The sequence below is a fragment of the Dasypus novemcinctus genome, chromosome X (assembly GCF_030445035.2).
Source record: "Dasypus novemcinctus isolate mDasNov1 chromosome X, mDasNov1.1.hap2, whole genome shotgun sequence".
Lineage (NCBI taxonomy): Eukaryota > Metazoa > Chordata > Mammalia > Cingulata > Dasypodidae > Dasypus > Dasypus novemcinctus.
In genome coordinates this window covers 36,603,699-36,624,944 of record NC_080704.1, presented here as the reverse complement: position 1 = coordinate 36,624,944, position 21,246 = coordinate 36,603,699, and the positions used below count along the sequence as shown (strand labels likewise).

Here is a 21,246-nt window from a genome sequence, read left to right as displayed (position 1 = left end):
ATTCAATGTGTTATCTTTTCTTACAGAACACAATTTTATTAGTTGTTTCTGTCAACAACTTAGCTTTGTTGTTCAATGAGTGAAAATAGAGTAGTGTCTTATATGTAAATTGATTTAATTTCATTGAGAATCTTACACCTATCACCTTAAAATTCCTTTTGTGGCTTCTCTATGCTTTGATTTTAATAGGAACACCAATAAATACTCATATCAGGCCCAAAATACATTTTAAGTGTTCTTGAAAGAATGCTGAAACATTATACTGCAGGTGGCACTCTTTTAAGTGTAGCTCTTCCCCACACACAAAAATGGTATAAAACTCAGTGTTCCTTAAGATGGCAGTGTCTCCTGATTTTTAAAACCTATTCAGCTGGATATAAACAAAATAAAATAAATAAGAATCAATAATGCATTAGCTCAGGGAAGATAGGATTTCTTTGAAATATTGAATCCAGAATCCCTTTTCTGCCAATAGGTCATAGAAAAAATAACTATGCATAGGGAAACACAGTATATTTTTTTCTCTCACACACAAATAAAATTCCTTGCAGTCAATAGGGCAGATGTTTTTCCTTCCCTGAAGGAAGAAATGAAGGAAAATCCATTTTAAAAAAGTATATGGTAATCTCGCCAACTAAATATTTTCTAATTGTACACATACCACTGTGAAAGAAGCTTGTGCATTTTATTATTTGGAATCCATACCAAAGGTTCAGGGTATTTATTTTGATTATAACATTTTAAAATCTCTAAACATATCTTTACTTTTTTCAATTTTTATTCCTTCCTGCTGGATTCTTATTTTGGTTGTAGAACCATATACATTAGCTGCTACCTGTTATGACTAGGGCATGTAAGATAAATATGCACTAGGACTGTTACTTTTTCAACCAGTTCCCTCACAGCTGAGATTAATCTGTATTCTACTCTTCAGTCCTCTTTGCAACAAAAGACAAACATTTTGGAGGTGTTCTTCACCTGTAAAATAAATGTAACAAAATGTACATTCAGATGCAGTGTTTCTTGAATTACCCCTGAAGGGAAATAGTGGGAATGAAGGAAGGGACTGAGGTGCTATAATGTGTCAAGCTTTCTCAAACTGTTGCATGATTTGGCCCTGTATCATTGGTAGAATAATCCCATGTGATTGATGGGTAAACTGAGACAAAAGAGGCATTCTACCGAAGATTATAGTCATGTCAGGAGACTGCTGGGGATCACAGAACATAACATGCTTCTGCCTTGACAGAGTGAAATATTCTCACGACAGGCCATATCTTCAGTTTGACTTACATCATTGTATTTATTATGAACTTTGGCCAACATTTATTATTTTGTATTTCTTTAAAGACAAGTTGGTATAGCTATCTATCCATGGCACCAGACACAAGACACTATCTTTTGGAGAAGGGATTTCATCTGCCCTAGACTGTTTTTCATTCACTGTTAATGTTCAGAATATTTGAAATTTCTAAAATACATTTTTCAAAACAAAACATGTATGAAATATTATTTAACAATCACAGAAATATCAGTTTCCATTACATAGCTCTAACTGAATCTAAATTGGAAATGTAAGTCAAATTATAATTTATCACTCTTTTCAGGTAACAGAAAGAAAGCAACAGTTGGAGAAATGTTTGAAATTGTCCCGGAAAATGCGAAAGGAAATGAATACCTTGACAGAATGGCTGGCAGCTACAGATATGGAATTGACAAAGAGATCAGCAGTTGAAGGAATGCCTAGTAATTTGGATTCTGAAGTTGCCTGGGGAAAGGTAAAACCTATATCACGAGGATTATTTTTAACATACATGAAAACACACCATAATATGATTTTGTAAGGAAGCATTACTGTGCCACAATAATGAACTTATAGGATCTTGCTTTATTTTCCCTTTCTTCAGAAATTCATCAATATTTTAACTATCTTTTAGGACCATGATAAAACGTTAAGCTTTAGCAAGAGTCTCTTCAAGGCTTATTTAGAATTAGATAGGTTGGGCTTAAGTTCTTAATATATATATATATATATATATATATATATATATATATATATATATATATATATATCTCATTAGTCAGAAAGTCTGTCCAGAGATGGGGCATTATGTTTCCAATAGCTTGCCTAAGACCAGTTGGCCCAGATGGACCCCATAATAATGAAGAGGAAAAGACACAGAGACTGTGGAAACAGTCAGGTTGTGCAGGACTTGCATGATTAGCAGATGTCCTGATTAAATAAATAAATAAAAGAACTTCAAGGTATCTTCTTCGCAGCTGCTATGATTTCCATCACCAAAGGGTCCAGGGTCATCTTTAATCTTCAGCTGGTAAATTCTTGCCATTTCTTTGACTGCCAATCAGATATTTATTGCTCACTAGACTTTAACATCAAGCACTCATAGCTTAATAGTTTGTACAGTTGAATCATTATTATATTACTTGAACGTGTGTCGATAAAATGGAAATAATTGATAATAATAACATGTTTTCACTCAACGTTTACCAAGTCATTGGGCTATTTAGAAATAAACAATGGCAGGTCCCCATACTTTCAAACTTACAAGACAGTTAACAAAAATAATACAAACCCCATACAGAGAAATCCAAAATATCCCTACCTGGCCCTGGATGCCAAATTCAACAATTTTAACATTGATTGTATCATCATTCTCCCTCCCTCCTTCTTCCCTCCCCCCTTCCCTCTCTCCTTCCCTTCCTCCTTTCTGCCTAATTATCAATCCATTTTCTGAACACTTGTGTGTAGATTGTAAACATCATGCTCTTTTTGCATTTAATACCGCTATGTACTTTTCCTAAGAACAAAGATATTCACCCAAATGACCACCTCCAGTGCAGTTATCAAGTTCAAGAAACTTAGCATTGATATAAAACTTCACACAGTCTATATTCCACATTTTTCATATGTCCCAATAGTGTCTCTTTGGGCATTTTCTCCTCCCTTGCTAGATCACTTCCAGGATTATGTATTGCATTTAACTGCCATTGTTTCTTTAGATTGTCTCTTTTTTCAAATTGTGGGAACATGCATAAAACATAAACTTTGTCATCTCAACTCTCAAGCATAATATTCAATGGGATCAATCACATTCACAATGTTGCAGTACATTCACCACCTTCCATTACTAAATTTTACCATCCCCCAAAACAGAAACCCTGCATGCATTATGCATTAACTCTCCCTTCCTCTTGCCCCTCACCCAGCAACCTGTAGTCTATTGTCTGTCTCCGTGACAGAAATTCTCCGATATTTTCTTTGTAGTTACTACTCGGCTTAAATTTAATATCCAAAACCTGTGGCAGTCTCATTTGTTTTGTTATTAGTTTAAAACCAATAGCCAGTACCCAAACTGTGTTCCTATACCCCTCTGTCCCCCAACTTTACATACTTCTTGCCACAAATTACATAATTATACATTATGAGTGCAAACCACTGATTTATCATTACGTTTTATGCATTTGCCTTTCAGATCCTGGAGGAAGTAAAAAGTGGAGTTACAGTCTAAAAAGACAATGATACTGGTGTTTATATTTATCCATGTTGTTACCCTCATCAGAGATCTTTTTCTCCTCATGTGGCTTTGATCTGTTGTCTATTGTCCTTTCTTTTCAACCTGTAGAACTCTCTTTTAGCATCTTATTTAGGGCTGGCTGGTCTAATGGTCACAGACTCCCTCAGCTTTTATCAGCTTTTATTTATCTCCATCTAAAAGACAATTTTGCCAAATGTAGAATTCATGTGTGGCAATTTTTTGCTTCTCACACTTTAAATGTGTCATGGTATACTGCCTTCTTAACCCCATAGTTTCTGACGAAAAATCAGCACTTATTCTTTTTGAGTCTCCCTTGTATATGACACATTGCTTCTCTCTTGCACCTTCAGAATTGTCCCTTTATCTTAGGCATTAGACAGTTTCCTCAGGCTCTGTTCACTTTTCTTCATTCTTTCTTCTTTCTGCTCCTCAGGCCATATCATTTCAATTGTCTTATCTTCAGTTTCTCTGATCCATTCTCCTGCCAAATCTAATCTGCTGTTGAAACCCCTAAGGAATTTTTTTTTTAAACTTGTTACTGTGGCCTTCAGCTCTGTTTGGTTCCTTTTCATAATTTCCACCTCTCAACTGATAGTGTCTTTGTGTTCATCTATCATTTTCCTGATTTCCTTTAGTTTTTGTCCATGTTTTCCTGTAACTCTCTGTGGTTATTTAGAACTACCACCCTTTTTCTTGTCTTTGGTATGTCCCAGGTCTGGGCCTCTTCTTGACTATTTCTCATTCTTTAATCTTCTCCTTTGTTTGGGTCATCACTTCCTATTTCTTTGTATATTTTGTCATCTTTTATTGAAACCTGGGCATTTTGATATTTTAATGTGTTGGAGCTGGCATTTAGACTCTGAGGCATCTGGTCCTTAAGCTTGTATCCAGCTAGTATTATAACAGAGCTTTCCCTAATTCCCAGTAGTTAAAACAAAACAAAACAAAAATGGTGGGGGGAAGAAAATTGCTTTTCCAGACTTTGCAGATAGTCTGGTGCAAGTGTTCTCCTTCAGGGCTTATGCACATGGTCAGGTTAGTGAATAGCTCAAGGTCAAAGTGTAGGGATTTCCTTATCCTTTCTGTTCAAGCTTCTTATCTCAGGCATGTGCATGTGGCCCTGTGAATTCTACTATTTACAAGGTTCCCTCTTCCTTAGGAAACATTTTCCTTACAGTCAGTGCACTAGGCTAGGTCCCACAGTCAGTAATCCCTTGCCCCAGGCAATACAGTTGAACTGCTTCCCCACCACATTCTGTAGGAGAGTTCCATGAGCTGCTTTCTACATGCAGGGCAAGTTCTGGAATGATGAGTGAGTCCCTCAGGTCACCTCCAGACAGACTGAGCCAGACACACATGCACCTATTATGCCCACAAGGGTTACTCTGCTTCCTCCAGAATTGCCACTGGGGATCCTCACTAGGAGCATAGCTGGCTCTGCACCAAGCTGGTGAGGAGTGGAGGAGGTGACAGCCAGGTCACCAGGAGATCCTACTGCTTGCAGGCAGCCTTTTTCTTGATTGGCAGTTGCTCTTATTGAAGTCTTGTAGCTGTTCTCTGGAGCTTTGAGAAAGACATTTCTGCCAATTCTTTCTGGTTGTTCAAAGCTTCTGTGGAGGAACAGGGTCCTAAAATGTCTTACTCTGCCATCTTGAATGGGGCACAGATTCCCTCAATTTTATTTTTTAATTAACAAAACTTCCTGTATTAACCAGATATTTAGGTGGTCAGTGCTACATTTTTAAATTCAAAGTGGCTGTCTAGATTATTGAAAATTGGCAAATCTTAATTGCATTATGTACAAACTCAAAATCCTATGAGAATAAAACTGAAAACTGATATTCTTTATGTAGAATCAGAGGACAAGTAGTTGCAAAGTGTTGTTACAGAAGATTTTTGAAATAAATAGTAGCAAATAAATTTTTTTCTTCTTATTCAGAATTGACTCAGTGTTGGAGATAAGATATTGATTAACATTTATTAGTTCAGAATCATATGTGGTGTGAGATTATTATAGTAGGAAAGCTACAGAGTGCGTAAATTAAAAACTTTCATCTGCCTTGTTTTTTCCTTATCACCCAAAAAATTTCATTTCGGTGCAGGCTGGACTACTGTTTTAAATAAGCCAAAAATACAATTTTTCAGAGAAGAGAGAGGTTTATTTTTGTCTAGATATTTAGGATAAGGAACCACAGCCCATTCCAGCCTACAACAAGGGGGAAAAGGAAGTGAAGGACAACCAGCTTTCTTTTAAGGATATATTATCAAAGCTACATGCATTACTTCTGTTCATCTGCCTTTAGCCAGAACTTAGTCACATGACCATATTTAACTCTCAGGGAGGGTGCCAAAATATAGTCTTTAACGGGGTGGCCATGTGTCCTGCCAAAACTATAAATAGATCTTTTACTAAAATGAAGAATGAGAATGAGAGAATATATTCTGGGGGATGTTTATCAGTTTTGGTCAGAAACCTGCCTTTTGCGTCTGCCTGGTAATCTTGTCATTAGATAAAGACAGAACATGGCCTGTGCAACCCATCTTGCTCTTTTTAAAAACACATTGCATATTGATGGCAGTCCCCAGTGTAAGTACCCATACATGAAAAATAAGGCATTTGTATGATCAATTACTCTATGAAATACAGTATAACTTGCATGGGGTAAGTGGTAGTGCATGTAGGGTATGGCTTCACTTCCATCAGGCATTCCCCCCCAACACCATGAATAATATCTTTGATTGTTCATTTCAAATTTGATGGGTTAGCTCTACTGATTTGATGTGGAATGCTATAATGTACACAAAGGAGTAGACGTAGACTTGAATGGAATTTGAAGAAATCTAACTACAGTTCATGAATGGCTTAGGAGTAATGTTAAAATTATGCCACATATGAACTCTTTTATTTCAGAATCCCCCTGAAATCTTTGACTAAGTAACCTAAAAAGGAGTTTTTCTACTTTTGCATAAGCCTCATCATTAAACACTAAAATATCATAAGATAATGAATTTTGCAAAAGTTTCTTCCTTAGCCTTGTATACAGATGTTTTGAGTGGTATGGAGACAAGTCAGTTTATCGAGGTGCTCGAAAGTAATTATATTCCATAAAACCAAAGAGTAGTACTACTTGAGATTCAATAGGAGAAAAGTTTATAAGACTGGAATTTTAAACCTTTTCTGTCTTTATATCATAAATAGAATTTATGATTTTCGGTATCTTCTGAAAAACTAAGCTTCTAATGATACACCCTAAGATCTCTTAGTGATCAAATGAATAGCAAACAATTTACATCTAAATTACATAATTCATTTTATAAGTGCATTTGAAAGAGGTTAAAGATTTTTAAAAATAGTGGCCAACAGATCTAAAGTAGTCATCTTTTTTATAATAATTTATTTATTTTTCTTAAAAACTCAAACTCTCATATGTGAAATGTCATGATTCTTTAGTACATTCTCATTTCACATGCTAGATGGAGAACTTGACTCAAGCTGTAAATCTCATCTGCCACTTCAAAGAATAAATGTCAGATTTTTAAAAAATAAATTGAGTATTCATTTAAATGCAACACTGTAAGTGCATTTGCCAATCATTCCAAATATTTTCAATCTGGAGGAAATTTGAATATATACGGTCAATTTATTTTTAAACTGTTTAATTTCTTTCTACTGAATTTATCTCACTACTGTTGATCTAAGAACATTTATATTTGAGAAGTTTTGAATATCTAGATAAAAATTTCTTATACATAAAAATTTCAGTTACCTATTTGATGATTAGCCAATCTTTAGTTATCCAAAGCATACTTTCCAGTATATTGACTAAATGTAAATATTTTTTGTTTCATTTCTCCTGCATTTTAACTATCCTTAATTATTATATGTCTAATTTCAGAACAAATAGTTAAGGTGGCTTAAGGAAACACCTATAGTACAAATGGACAAGCATAAATAAACTTGAAAACTAGGGGGAATGGTAAATTATAGATAGGAGAATAATACAAAGTTTTACACAGAAAGATTCCCATAATACTCCATGAAGTTTGAGATGAGGAGAGAAGATTAAAGTCACAGATTTGGGGAAGTGGCTGTGGCTCAATCAGTTGAGCTGCCATCTCCCATATGGGAGGCCCTGAGTTCACATCCCAGGGCCTCCTTGTAAAGGCAGACCTGCCTGCACGCTTTGGAGATCCGCGGGCCTGCCTGTCAGCACCTCGGAGAGCCGACTCAGCAAGGTGACACAACCGAAAGGGAGACAAGTGAAAGAAAAAAAAGCATGGAAGAGCACGCAGCGAATGGGCACAGAGAGCAGACAAGAAGCAAGCAGCAAGGGGTGGGGGAGGGAATAAAAAAATAAAGTCACAGATTTGGCACCAAGTTTCCTAGCAGCCAAAACCAAGAAGTAAGCATATTTATGAAATTCTCTGTATTCAAATTATGAAAGTTGTCATTAAGATATTTTTGAAAAACTATACTAGTAGTCTGATAGCCTTTTCTAGACCTTAGATTCAGTAAGAAAAAAAACAGAGGATCAAGGATGAGACAGCATCTTCATCTGTATTCTTAAAATAATCATAATAGTAAGATTTATATTACCATTTTTTCTAGCAGCATCTTTTCCATGCAATTAGCATATAATACCAAAGTGCCATTCAAGAAAAGCAATTGTGTGAGGGGACAAAAATTTTTAACAGTAGCCTAAAGTTCACTGAAGTCATTTTTTTCAGATATTTAGATTTTCTAGAGAAATAAATAACCATGTAACCTTCTATGAATACCAATTCTTCTAAGTATTTGAGTAGAAATAGGTGGCAGAGAGTCAAAGTTTCTCTCCTCTACAGAAAAGAAAAGTATCTTTTCTATCTTTCCTCAGGAGAGAATTTACATTGTTCCCAATTGAGAATATGTCTATATACTTTCCAGTACAGCTAAGCGGAAAGCAGAACTTCTTGTTTACAGGAAAAGATTAAAAGACTCCAATTGCTAAAAGTTTCACCAACAGAGTTTTGTGTCTCAACCAGTGTAGTGGTTTGGAGCTAATGTAACCCCAGAAAAACATGTTCTTGAACTTATTCCATTCCTGTGGGTATGAACCCATTGCAAATAAGACATTTTGATGTGGTTACTTCAGTTAAGGTGTGACCTAAGTCAGTTATAATTGGTATTAATCTGATAATGGGAGTATTTTATAAGCAGAATGAAAATCAGACAGATAGAGAAAATGCCAAAGGGGGAGCAGCCAAAAGCTGGAAGTCAATGGAGCCTGGAAGAGAAGGGAGAAGCCAGAAGAGGCCACCATGTGCATTGCTTTTGACAGTGGTACCTAGGACAAGCATCACTCGCAGCTAGCCTCAGAATGCCAGTCTTTGAGATGAAAGCATCTCCTTGATGACACCTTGATATGGACTTTTCATAGCTTCCAAACTGTAAGCCAGTAAATTCCCATTGTATAAGCCAACCCATTGCATGATATTTGCTTTAGCAAGAGGAAAACTAAAACAACCAGTCACAAATAAATTGGTGGTTGAAGCCTTTTAGTATCAAATAGCTAAAAACAAAAACTTCACCACTACCACCAACTCAAAAGTATTTTTACTTCCCTAGAAAGAAATATCAAAATCTCTCAGTGAATAGATTTATTTGAAAACACAGTTGAGCTATTATTTTAGAAATAAAAAAAATTGAAAGTCAAGCTCAAATCACCTTCTTAGTTGCTGATGATGTTCAAAAGTGAAGTGGGAATGTTTTTTAGGAGGCATGAGCTATCAAGTGTTGAGATACAGAGTGCAATGAAAAGAAATGTAGAGGTCAATAATGTTAATGCTGAATCTAAACATATTTGTTTCTTCTAGCAGTGATGTGCTTGGAAAGGTGAAAACTAGCAAAAGTTTTGGAAGGAATATTCCAACTGGAGAATAGGAGTAACCTTTAAAAACAATGTAGATTTCACTGTCTTCAGTGACAGGAAGTCATGTTATATATGGGGGGGAAGGTACCTATTCTCTATTAGAAAATTATTACGCCTTTAAAGTCAAGAGCTTTAATACTTGTCCTTGCATTATAGAGCTGAGAAAATACATCTAATAATAAAATTAAAATCTAGATCACATGATCTTGCTTACTGTATTCTTAGCATAGAATAGATGCGCTTTCTCAGAATCCCTCTCACTACTGGTCCAAGCAGGTCCTTCCATAAGGATCTACCACACTTGCATTTTCGTGAGGCATAAAAAGAACCAGATTGTGCAATACTAAATTTCACATTTCACCACTCACTCTCCCAGATGACCCAGGGTCTGTAATATAATCCATGCTGGTAATCACCAAAGCAGCCATGAATCCCTGATGTTTCCCCATATGCTGCCAGATTTTATTCACATATCAATTTAACAATTTATTTCTTATCAAATACTGTCTATGGAGACATGATCCATACAAAAGCAGTTCTCTAATATCATCAAAATTCTAAATAAGTTCCAATTGGAACCCAACAGAAATGTCATTCAGATCTATCATAAAGTACACAGAATCAACAAAATGAGACAACCATCATAGTGTGACTAACAGTTAAGTCAGCAGGAGTCACCTTGAAAAAATTGCTATTAGCATTGAGATGAATTACTTCCAACTTACCAAGGAACCAGATGAAGATTAGAAGGTACAGATTCTTGTCATACTGGCCAAGGAGACCAGCTGTGTTCTTGCTGAGCTTGGCAGATGCTGAGGGGCACTTCACCATTCCTCTTCTCCTGATGTCCCCTTAAAAAAAGGTTGAGAGAGCTGGCCTAAAATCATGAAAGGTATATTCTAAAGCCCGGTTTTCTTGCAACATATAGTAAAATTGGAAACATCTTAAATAGCACAGTACAGTACTATTTATATAAAGGTTAAAAGATGTTAAAAAATATACATTATTTAGAAATGCAAGCAATATATATGAAAAACAGAAAGACATGCCTGGGAATAAATAAAAACTGAACACAGGTCAGAAACAATCTCTTTGAGAGAAGGGAAGGAAATGGAAAGGGGTGCATATAGGAAATTTAAACACTATTTGTAATATTTTATTTCTTAAGGTGAGTTATGGATACAGAGGTGTTGATTATGTTATTCTTTATACATTCTTGGTATAGAAAATTATGTATAAGAACATAGAGATAAAGCATTAGAAAAGCCAAATGATAGGGACTTTTACTTTAGTAAACACCTCTATCCAAGTTCTGTCAGATAATAAATCCTAGTAATTAGAAATATCTGCCATTTTGAAAAATACTAGCTTCAAATGAATATGGCCACTCTTCATCTTGTTTAACTAAGCATCAGCGAAAGCTACTCCTGTTGATTACACAACAGGAAGTTCACCTATGCCAATGAATGACATTCATTTTCTTTCCAGTTTTTAGGAATGTAGGTTTTCTGTACCTCATTACCTAATTTAGAGCAGGAATAACTGATTCTCATTAACTATATCCTAGTGAAAATAGAGTCAGGAAAATGAATTAAACAACCTGGGAATTGAGAATTTCAAAATGGAGTAAAAGAAAATTTTAAGTGGTCAACTTGTTTGATGGCAGTGCAGACTCTACTATCCTTAGATCACTTCTATTCAGAAGGAATCAATGTCGAAAAGGAAAGATCTGCAGGTCACTGGGTGAGAAAATGTCAGAACCTAAGGGCCTCTAGAAATTATCCTATTTCCCTTAATGTAAATAAGTAAAGGATATGAAAGGCCCAATCTCTCAGTCTTCGTCTCTTGAGTACTTTCTTACAGTGACAAAGATCAGAAATAAAATAGTCATCCAGCATTCCTTAGATCTGCCAAGAAAATGGGTCCAGGATCTTCCTTATGAAAATTATTCAAAGAACTGTCCTGGTAATAACCAACCTAGTTCTAACCAGCTTCTTCGCTTTTTAATAGGGAGTAATGCTTAAGAGACCCACCAAGAGGAAAGTAAACCTAGAGTCCAATGAACTACAGCAGCTGTGTCAAACTACAGCTGGGGGAAGCCAAATCTATCCTGCCACCTGTTTTTGTACCACCCAGAGGATAAGATTAGATTTTACATTTTTAAATGGTTGGAAAAATCAAATGAAAACAGTATTTCATGACACATGGAAAGTACATGGAATTTGAATAGCAGTGTCCATAAAAAGTTTCATTGGAACCCAGCTATACCCATTTATTTCTGTATTGTCTATGGCTGCTTTTGCACTAAAATAGCAGGGTTAAGTAGTTGTAAAAGAAACAGTATGGCGCACAAAACCTAAATTATTTACTATCTGGACCTTTAGAGGAAAGTGCCAGCTTCTAGATAAGATAAAATCTAATGTAGATACAGTGCCCTCAGCCTGACCCTTAGACTTGTGCCATGTCTTCTTTATGAATGTTTATCAGGGTTTTGGCCAAGAGTGTTGAGGTAATGTTCCTTCCTAAATATAATCCCTCATATAAGTTTTCCTCCTGCTCACAATTCACAGAGTCCCATGCTCAAAACCACAGATGGTAGAATGCATAGCTCTTCCAAAAGATACAGGTAGGTGCATGGCACAGTTTCGGATCTATTTGGAGAAGACTATGAACCCAAGATTCTCTTGCGCACCCCAAGTCAGATTTGTCTTCATCATACAATAGAAAAAATGAGTTACATCCAGGGAATAGCTAGGATGGGGGCAGGGATGATTAACTGGAGACACTTGGAGGCAAGAAAAGTGTCCTGTCAGCTCCCACCTAGTGACCATGCTTCCAGGCTGTAGTAATGGAGAAGGAAGCGAAATATGTTAAAAGTCGTCCAAATTTTTCCAGAGGTAAAGGGAAAAAGTTTTAAAGTAACAGGAAGGAGAAATTTTGGAATAATAATAAAACAAACCAGATACAATTTGGAGAATGCAAATTGAAAACTTAAAATTTTAATGCCAACTTGAAAGTCCTGAAGCCAGGTACCCCTTTCATTGTGTTTTTAAAGTCAATCCGCTTCCAGCAGAATACTATTAAAGCAGACAAAATTAATATTACAATTTTTGAAAGAATGGATCACTGCGAGTTCCATAGTCTGGACAACAGAGGTTCTATGAGGAAGATGTAGGGACATTTGTCTTCACGTAAGCAATCAGGCATTTTTCCCCTTCATATCCTACAACTCTCTTTAATGGTGTTTTCCAGAAGCTCAGATATCTCCAGGGTAGAGATAGTAAAGGGAGGAAACAGTAAAGCAAGCTAAAGGAGATTGTCAACATGTAGGGCCCTTGAGAAACAGCCTTGTTCAAGTTCCCTGAGCTCTCTTGAACTACTACTTGGGAATTAAAAATTTCATGTGCCAAGAGGATAGGGAAAATCTGTCTTTTGTTAAGTGGTGGTTCCCACGCACCTAACATCGTGTCTTACACAAAGTACATACACAATAAATATCTCTTAAATATATGAAGTTGCAATATCAGAGATAAAACTGAAATATAATGACAAAATTTTACTTGAAAGGAGAAAAGTTCTGAATTTGCTTTTAGAATCATTTAAGTTTCAAAACAAATGGAAACATGAACAAGCATCTGGTCAAGCACTCCCATTTTATAGATGAGAAAACTGAAGTCCTGGTGCATAGCAAACGATGATTAGAATCCAACATTATCTCTGATTTCCATTTTTTCCCAAAAAAACACAAATTATTATTAGAAATCTTATTTTCTATCTAACACTAAAGTAATAAAAATGTGTTAATGATCCAAAATAACAATAAAATACACACTAGCTAAGTTTAAAAAGCAGAAAATATAAGCCCACGTTCACATTATAAAATGAGAAACCTGATGATCCTTATATTTAGAAAAATGTAAGTGCCAGCAAAGTTTAATCTATATGATGTTCTGATTTAACCTCTAAAAGATTTTATTTATTTCAAATTTGGTTTCATTAGTTAAAAATTGCCAGCCAATTAAATAATTAGGATTCATTATACCCTTTAAATATTCAGGCTATGACCAAAAATTTTAAGTGTTCAAAAATGACTTCCTGGAACAATCTTTTTTTTAGCACAAAAATACTTTAAAGCCATATACTTTTTGGATAGTTCATATCTAACATTTTAAATAAATTAACAAGCGCATTGTTTTAACAGTAGTCTTGGGAGAACAGGAGTTGCCTGGGACACACACACATGCACACATAATAATGTTGAGTTTAATCGAGGGTAGAAAATAAAGCTAAATAACTGATGTTTAAATTGCTACTTTTGTATCAAGTTATTCTGATTTTCACATTGATTTCAGAGACACGTTTTTATAATATCCAACGTTAAGAAGAAATTAAGTTTCCTTAATTGCCTTTCTGCTGTCATTCTGTCCTAAAATTTAATGACTGTCACTTAATAAAACCTCATGACAAGATGTGTCTTTCTGTTTTACTGGTGATTCTCAATATTGGCTGCACAATGAAATCACCTGGGAAACATTCAGAACCTACCAACGCCTCAGATCCACCCCAGAGATTCTGATGTAATTGCTTTCAGTGTGACCAGTGACTCTAATATTCATCAAAGTTTCGAGAACCACAGGATAATTCAATACAAGATCCATGAACTATAAGCTGTGTTTATGAGATCTATATTCAGTTCAATCAAACACATACTGCATTTTTTTGGTAAACAATCACCTTTTACACTTGGAGGATATCTAGTCTCTGTTCCCAGATTATCTGGATAATTGCTTCCAATTTATCCCTCCTCTTAACTATAAGAGCATGAGAACTATTACTTATTTCTTAGGTCTGTTACACTATCATTCCTATGAAAAATTATGTATCTTTTTTTAAAGAGAGCACAGTAATTTATCTGTGAAGTGAAATAACACTACCAGGTCATTAACTTAGTACAATGAATGCATCAAGCAGCTGTTACTTAGAAAATAGAACATCTGTTAAAAGCCATTGGAGTCACTATTCACTGTCATTGTAGTTATAGTTCTAATTTCTGTTCTGCACATTCTGCTTTCATGAAATTCTTCTTTAATAGACAATACATTAATAATAAAAAGTCAATACACATTGCTATAAACTCCACTATTTAATGTTTTATGTTCTTCTTGAATTTATCATTATATTATTCTGTCACATTAGCCTAATAGTAAAATATGTCCTAAACCTCTAGCAATGATAGAGTAATGGAGGGCCTGAAAAATAATTACCATATTTTCTCATGTTTAAGGCATTAAGTTGCATGATGCACCATTGATTTAATTACAGCTGTTGGGGATCAAAAGAAACACTACCACTTTAAATGTAAATATAAATTATAAGTTTCATCTCAATTTCAGAAACCTTCAAGTGTAATAAATGCCCATCTTAGAATTGCAGTAATAGGGCAATTTGTTCATTTTATTCCCATGAATATATTTTAATAGCTAAAAGATGAAAGAACACTCTCCCATCCCTGATGACCAGAAATGATATATGTATGTAGACTGACTGAACAAAGAATTCTCTTGAGGAGGGGGACCTTTTTAAATTGATTTTATGAGTTTGTTTGGTAGTTAGACCCTTCATCCTTATTAGAAGGAGCTTGCATAAGAGATCAAGATATAGCTAAATTAAATAGGATTTGCATAGAATCCCAGTGAAGGGCGAAATATCGACACAAAAAGTATTATGGCACATATCTGAGTGGATGTGGGGCTTAGTGATGGAAGAATCTATAGCACAGGAGACACCAGATGAAAAAGGGTGAGTGGAGGATTAGGAAAGCAGAGTGAGAGGTTGTAGTAGGAGTTTAAGTCCCTGGAAAAGTTAGTCCCTTGGCTAATGATAAAAATCATTTATACTATGACTAAATACCATTTTATTCTTGAATACTACATAAAAATTAAAATGTTTAGTGTTTTTTTTTGACAAGTAGAATGTAAATTTTTTTCAAGAATCACTTGTGGCCAATATAAGTTATGAACACCTCCACGATGATTAATGCTTTTTAAAAAAATCACATATTCATGAGGGTGCTATCTTTAATATCTTTGAATTTGATCTTTTCATTTTGAGGTACCAGAAATTAGTCCACTTTTTCTATTTTAATGTTCCCATTCATTGAATGGAATATCACTGGATATTAAACATTTTCCCTTGCAAGTCAACTGGAGAATTTTGGCAGATTTTGATGCATGATAGTTGTTTGTGAACCAGGGACTATTTGCACCGTTATTTCCTAAGTCAGAGCTTCTTTGATCTCTTCTGAGATTTGGAGATGTCCACTGTCTTTAATGGCATATAAGAGACAAGTATCTCTGTACACAATTAACTTTTTAAAAAATCAATGCTAAAATATGGTGCCATCTTTCTGAAGATATTGTAAGAGATAATTAGCAATACAGATACAAATTAAGATTCAACTTGGGGAGCTGTTACCTTTGCAAATAAATCAACTGGAGTGACAAGCCACGAGTCTGGGATATAGGGAGCAGAGTACGCTCAATTGCATTTATTTCTATATCTTTGACAATCCCACACTCGAATATAAGTTTAAAAAGACAGGGACAGGGAAGCCTATGTGGCTCAACCGATTGGCCTCCCGTTTACCATATGGGAGGCCCTGGGTTCGCTTCCCAGGGCCTCCTTGTGAAGGCAAGCTGGCCCACGTGCCTGTGGAGAGCTGACAGCCCACACCTGCGGAGAACTGGCGCAGCAAGATGACACAACAAAGGGATACAAGCAGACACAGAAGAATGCACAGCGAATGCACACAAAGAGCAGACAGCAAGCAAGTGGTGGTGGGAGGGGGGTAAATAAATAAAAATAAATCTTAAAAAAAGGGACAATGTTTATTTTTATGTTCATTTTGTCCACAGTGCATAGAGCAATGGCCACCATATATGGCCATAAAGTTTATGTACTACATAAGAGGACAGGCAAATGAATGCAAGGGCTGAAACCTATCCTATGTCCAGTCGCAAGTCAAACTCCTAAGGGACTGTGATTACCCAGAGGACATTTGTCATAATTTTCCAAAAAACGCTATGTAGAAACACCCATGACCCTGCTAGAATAGTGACTAACATCTGGTAGGAGCTCAATAAACCTTTAAGATTGATACATGAACAATTTCTTCCATACATTGCTAAGCTTACCCATGTGCAACAAATGACACATTACACATACAGTTCTGTGAGGTAGCTGGTAAATTCCTTCAGGATTGCTTACCTTAATTTTAGATTTTTTATATTGAAAGGTAAAAACACAAATACAAGCATGTCTAGAGTTGAGGAAATAGTGATTCACTCTTACAGATAATTTTTTGTCATTCTACCTATTTTTTTTCCTTCATTTATCCTCTCAGCTTATTTGTTGTCAAACGCAAAATCAAAACAGAGCAAAAATACAGTGATTTTGAGTGGACCAAAGCCTGCTGGTTTGTGGGAAAAACACCCACAAAAGCTATTCAGGTTTATTATAAAGATAGAAAAGATAACCTCAGGAACATCTAAGAATAAGAAATAAGGTATAGCCTGTCCTCACAGAGACTGTATCTGTTTTACTTGGCTCTCCTCTGTCACTCTATGTGTATATGTTCAATTTATTTCCCTGCAATTCGGCTTCTTCTACTTACTTATTATGCCTGCTTCTCAGTGATTTTGTCTTGCTGTGACTTTGGCTTGCTCTGGTGAAGGCATCAGTTCCAAATCCATAAAGGTTTTCAGATCATGTGTCCATCACTCCATTTAAATTCGCGAGAGATGCGGGCAAGTGCAAGCTGGATCATGTGGTCATTCATGACATATCCTAAAAAAGGGCCCATCAACTGGGCAGGCAACAACATTTGCACTAAGATCATTTTTCTAGCAGCTCTCTACATTACTTCTAATATTAAACTTGTGTGTTTTCATGTTTTGTAAAACAAGTCTTAGGAAAAGGGGGGTCTAAATCTGGAGTCTATGGATGGAATTGAGAAGGTCTGTGCTCTTGGATTGAGGGAAAAAATCCCCTTAATTTTCATTTACCTCCGAAATGAAGCATCTCCTTCAATTATGAATGTGAGCAGCAAGCCCCAGTAATATCACCAATCCCTGTGACTTTGTCACCAGTAGCAATGCATACGACATAGTTTTTTTTGTATTGTTTTTTAGGAGGCACCAGCGATCGAACCCAGGACCTCATATGTGGGAAGCAGGCACTCAACCAACTGAGCAACACCTGCTCCCACAAATGACTTAGTTTTACATCACATTCCAGTCATTGCATAGCCACAAAATACCATTTCTGCTCATTACTACCTTGAAATTATTGCAGTTAAAGATCTGATGCCAGATCTGTTAATATGTTAGAAAAGAATACATGTATTACTATATCACAAATTTAAGAAAATACTTTGAGTATTTAATTTAGTATTACTGGTTTCCTTTGAAATCCTATATAATTTATTTTATGCATTTAAAACCTTTATTCTGAAAAGGCATCCTTCGGCTTTATCAGATACCAAAAGGGCCCATAGCACCAAAAGGCTAAGCATTCCTACTATAGAAATATGACAGCACTTGCTAACTTTTCTAACAACCGTTCCTTATGTGTGCATGGGGTTTCTAAGGTCTGCTTTTAGCCAAGACATGAACATTAAATAAATACTTAGATATATTTGGAAGGGCCACACATATGTTTATGTAGTAATTATGTATCCTCATGAATAAATGCAGATTAGTCATGTTTATGTGTAAATACGTGTTCATATTACCCAATAATGAATCTCAAATTATGTGGTTTGATTTTTTCTGGTTTATAGAAAATTAAGTTTCTGACAATAGGAAAAATACATTTTGGAGGTAGCCTGAAAAATCTGTACAGTTTCCCATTGAAAAGGAATTGTAATCTGTGGAAAATAACTACTTAAAAAAGAAAAATGAATTTTTGACACATGTACACTAATATTTTTGAATGTTCTTTAAATAGTAACCTAGTCTTGAAAATGTATAACTGAAAATTTCAGCAAAAAAAATAGGAATAATTGATTTAAATATTATTTATTAAAATTCAACTCTTCCTTTTCAGTTATACTTGGTTGTAGGTTTAAACCCTTGCAAAATCTTACCATGGTAACCATGAACATTGCCATTTCATGAGCATTAAATCTCAAGGCCACAATATTTTACTTGAAACTCAAATGCTTTCCTTTTCACAGGCTACACAGAAAGAAATTGAGAAACAGAAGATTCACTTGAAGAGTGTCACAGAGCTAGGAGAGTCGTTGAAAACGGTTTTGGGCAAGAAGGAGACTTTGGTGGAAGATAAACTCAGTCTTCTGAATAGTAACTGGATAGCTGTCACTTCCCGAGCAGAAGAATGGTTAAACCTTTTGCTGGTAAGAAAAGAGGCTGGGAGCTTTGCCTACCCTCTCTGTCGCTAAAAAAAAAAAAAAATCTAATAAGCATTCAATAATAACATTTGTATTTGAAAATTCCTCAGCTCCACATATATGCTGATAAATCAGTAACTACAACTATCTTTAATATAGTAATTTCCATGTTTGTGCTATAATCTGTTTAGAGCCCACTAAAAAATAATTTGAAGAAAAAAATTTTTGTCTTTTTAAAATTATAGAAAGTAAGATAATTATTTATGAATTACTGTCTAACCAATAATATATCATGGTGTGTCTCTGTAAAATTAAGGAATACCAGAAACACATGGAAACTTTTGACCAGAATGTGGATCATATCACAAACTGGATCACGCAGGCTGATACACTTTTGGATGAATCTGAGAAAAAGAAACCCCAACAAAAAGAAGACGTGATTAAGGTAGCAAATAAAATATTCTGAAAAGTAATTTTCAAACTGCAGAAGGGTTATATCAATCATCTCTGTCCTAGAAGACACCAAGAACATCTTAATGAAATTGAACAAATTCTTACTTCTTCCCCTCCCCATTTCCTCCCCTTCCTTTTCTTTCCCTTTCCTCCTATTCCCTTCCTTTCCCTTCTTTCCAACTTCCTAACTTCCTACTTCCTAGCTTACTTCTTTGAAACAGGGGGTAGGGGTGGTGTAATGACTTTGAAGAGTTTTGTAGTCTAAATTTCTGTCCAAATCCACCACTGAGCTGATTACACCTGATTTGAATCTGATAAGAAAGAGATTCCAGGATTTACTTTGGTAAAACATTCCAGATGTCTGCCAATTTTTAAAAAGATTTATTTTTTATTTATTTCTCCCCCTCCCCCCCCCCCATTCATCTGCTCTCTCTGTTCATTCCCTGTGTGTACTTCTGTGTCTGCTTGTATTCTCATTAGGCGGCTCTGGGAACCAATACTGGGACCTTCCCGAGTGGGAGAGAAGCGATCATTCTCTTGCATCACCTCAGCTCCCTAATCTGCTGCATCTCTCATTGTCTCTTCTCTGTATCTCTTTTTTTATTGCTGTTGTGTCATCTTGCTGCACCAGTTCTCCACGTGGGCCAGCAGTCCTGCGTGGGGCAGCACTCCTGCATGGGGCAATACTCTGTGCAGGCCAGCACTCCACACAGTCCAGCTTGCCTTCACCAGGAGGACATGGACATTGAACCCTGGACCTCTTATATGGTAGATGGGAGCCCAATTGCTTGAGCCACTTCCATTACCCAGTCTGCCAATTTTAATGGTATATTAATAGTAAATCTATGTCTAACACAAAGATCAATTTCCCACCACCATGCACAGACCAACTGAATAAACACCTGAAACCCAATCATCTGGACATTCTGCTTATGCCAAGAGCCAAATCTTGGTAGTTAATAACAGTGCTGGATTTATATAAAACTGAAGTTTTCATTTTTATCTATATGTGAAGTTAGCATGGGTTCATGATTTCTCTCTTTTTTTATTGAAAGCAATTACTAGGACATCCTAAGTCTTCTTTCCCAAAGACAAACTTTCCTTTAAAACATGGTCCCCATAAAAGAGTATGAGAGGTTTAATGTACAAATCTATTTATTGACACTTTATTATTTGTAGTTAACAACATATTCTGTTTCAATGAAACAGGAAAAGTTGAATTTTAAGGAATCATATTTAAATCAATTATTCCTTATTTTGTTTTGCTGAAATTTTCACTAATTCATTTTGGCCATGAGGTTGCTATTTAAAGAACACTCAAAAATATTAGCGTGTATGTGCCAAAAAGTTCATTTTTTCTCTTTTTTAAGTAGTTGTTTTTTCCACAGATTACAGTTCCTTTTGTAGGAAACTGCAAAGGTGTTTCAGGCTCCCTCCAAAATGTATCTTTCCTATTGTCAGAAGATTAATTTGATATGGCTCTTCATTGTGCTCCTCCTTCTCACTTGATGTGCACTCAGTGATATCATCTATGATTGAATTCCTCCAAGATCTTAGGAAAAATAGGGTCCAGATTATTTAATTTATAACCTCTCTGACCCCTTGGGTCAGGTAGAACCTACCTCAATGCCTCAGTATGTAGAGCAACATCTCTGTTAGAAAACCGCTGCCCCATGGCACTCAATATGATAATGCAGTGGGAACTCACAAGCATGAGGAAAGAATGGAAAGTTCTTCTTTAGCTACCTTCCCACCTGAACTCATAACATACTTAGGTTTTTTTCGCAACTATGAAATTCAGTACCGATAAGACTGCCTCTAAATATAAAATATAATGATTGTCAAAGACAACATAGAGAAGTCAGGCAAACATCCTTTGTCCTTCCTCAGACTACATAAATGCTTTAGAGACATACAT

General features: G+C 35.7%; 1 protein-coding gene across 3 annotated transcripts in view; it reads left to right on the top strand.

Moving 5' to 3' along the window:
• DMD (dystrophin) overlaps positions 1–21,246 on the top strand; it is a 2,676,723-nt gene that overhangs the window by 1,330,387 nt on the left and 1,325,090 nt on the right. For all 3 annotated transcript variants that reach the window (XM_058291720.2, XM_023592525.3, XM_058291721.2), the window contains 3 exons: positions 1,608–1,778; positions 18,702–18,881; positions 19,192–19,320. In XM_058291720.2, the coding sequence (XP_058147703.1) occupies positions 1,608–1,778; positions 18,702–18,881; positions 19,192–19,320 (480 nt within the window). The remainder of the gene's footprint in view (positions 1–1,607; positions 1,779–18,701; positions 18,882–19,191; positions 19,321–21,246) is intronic.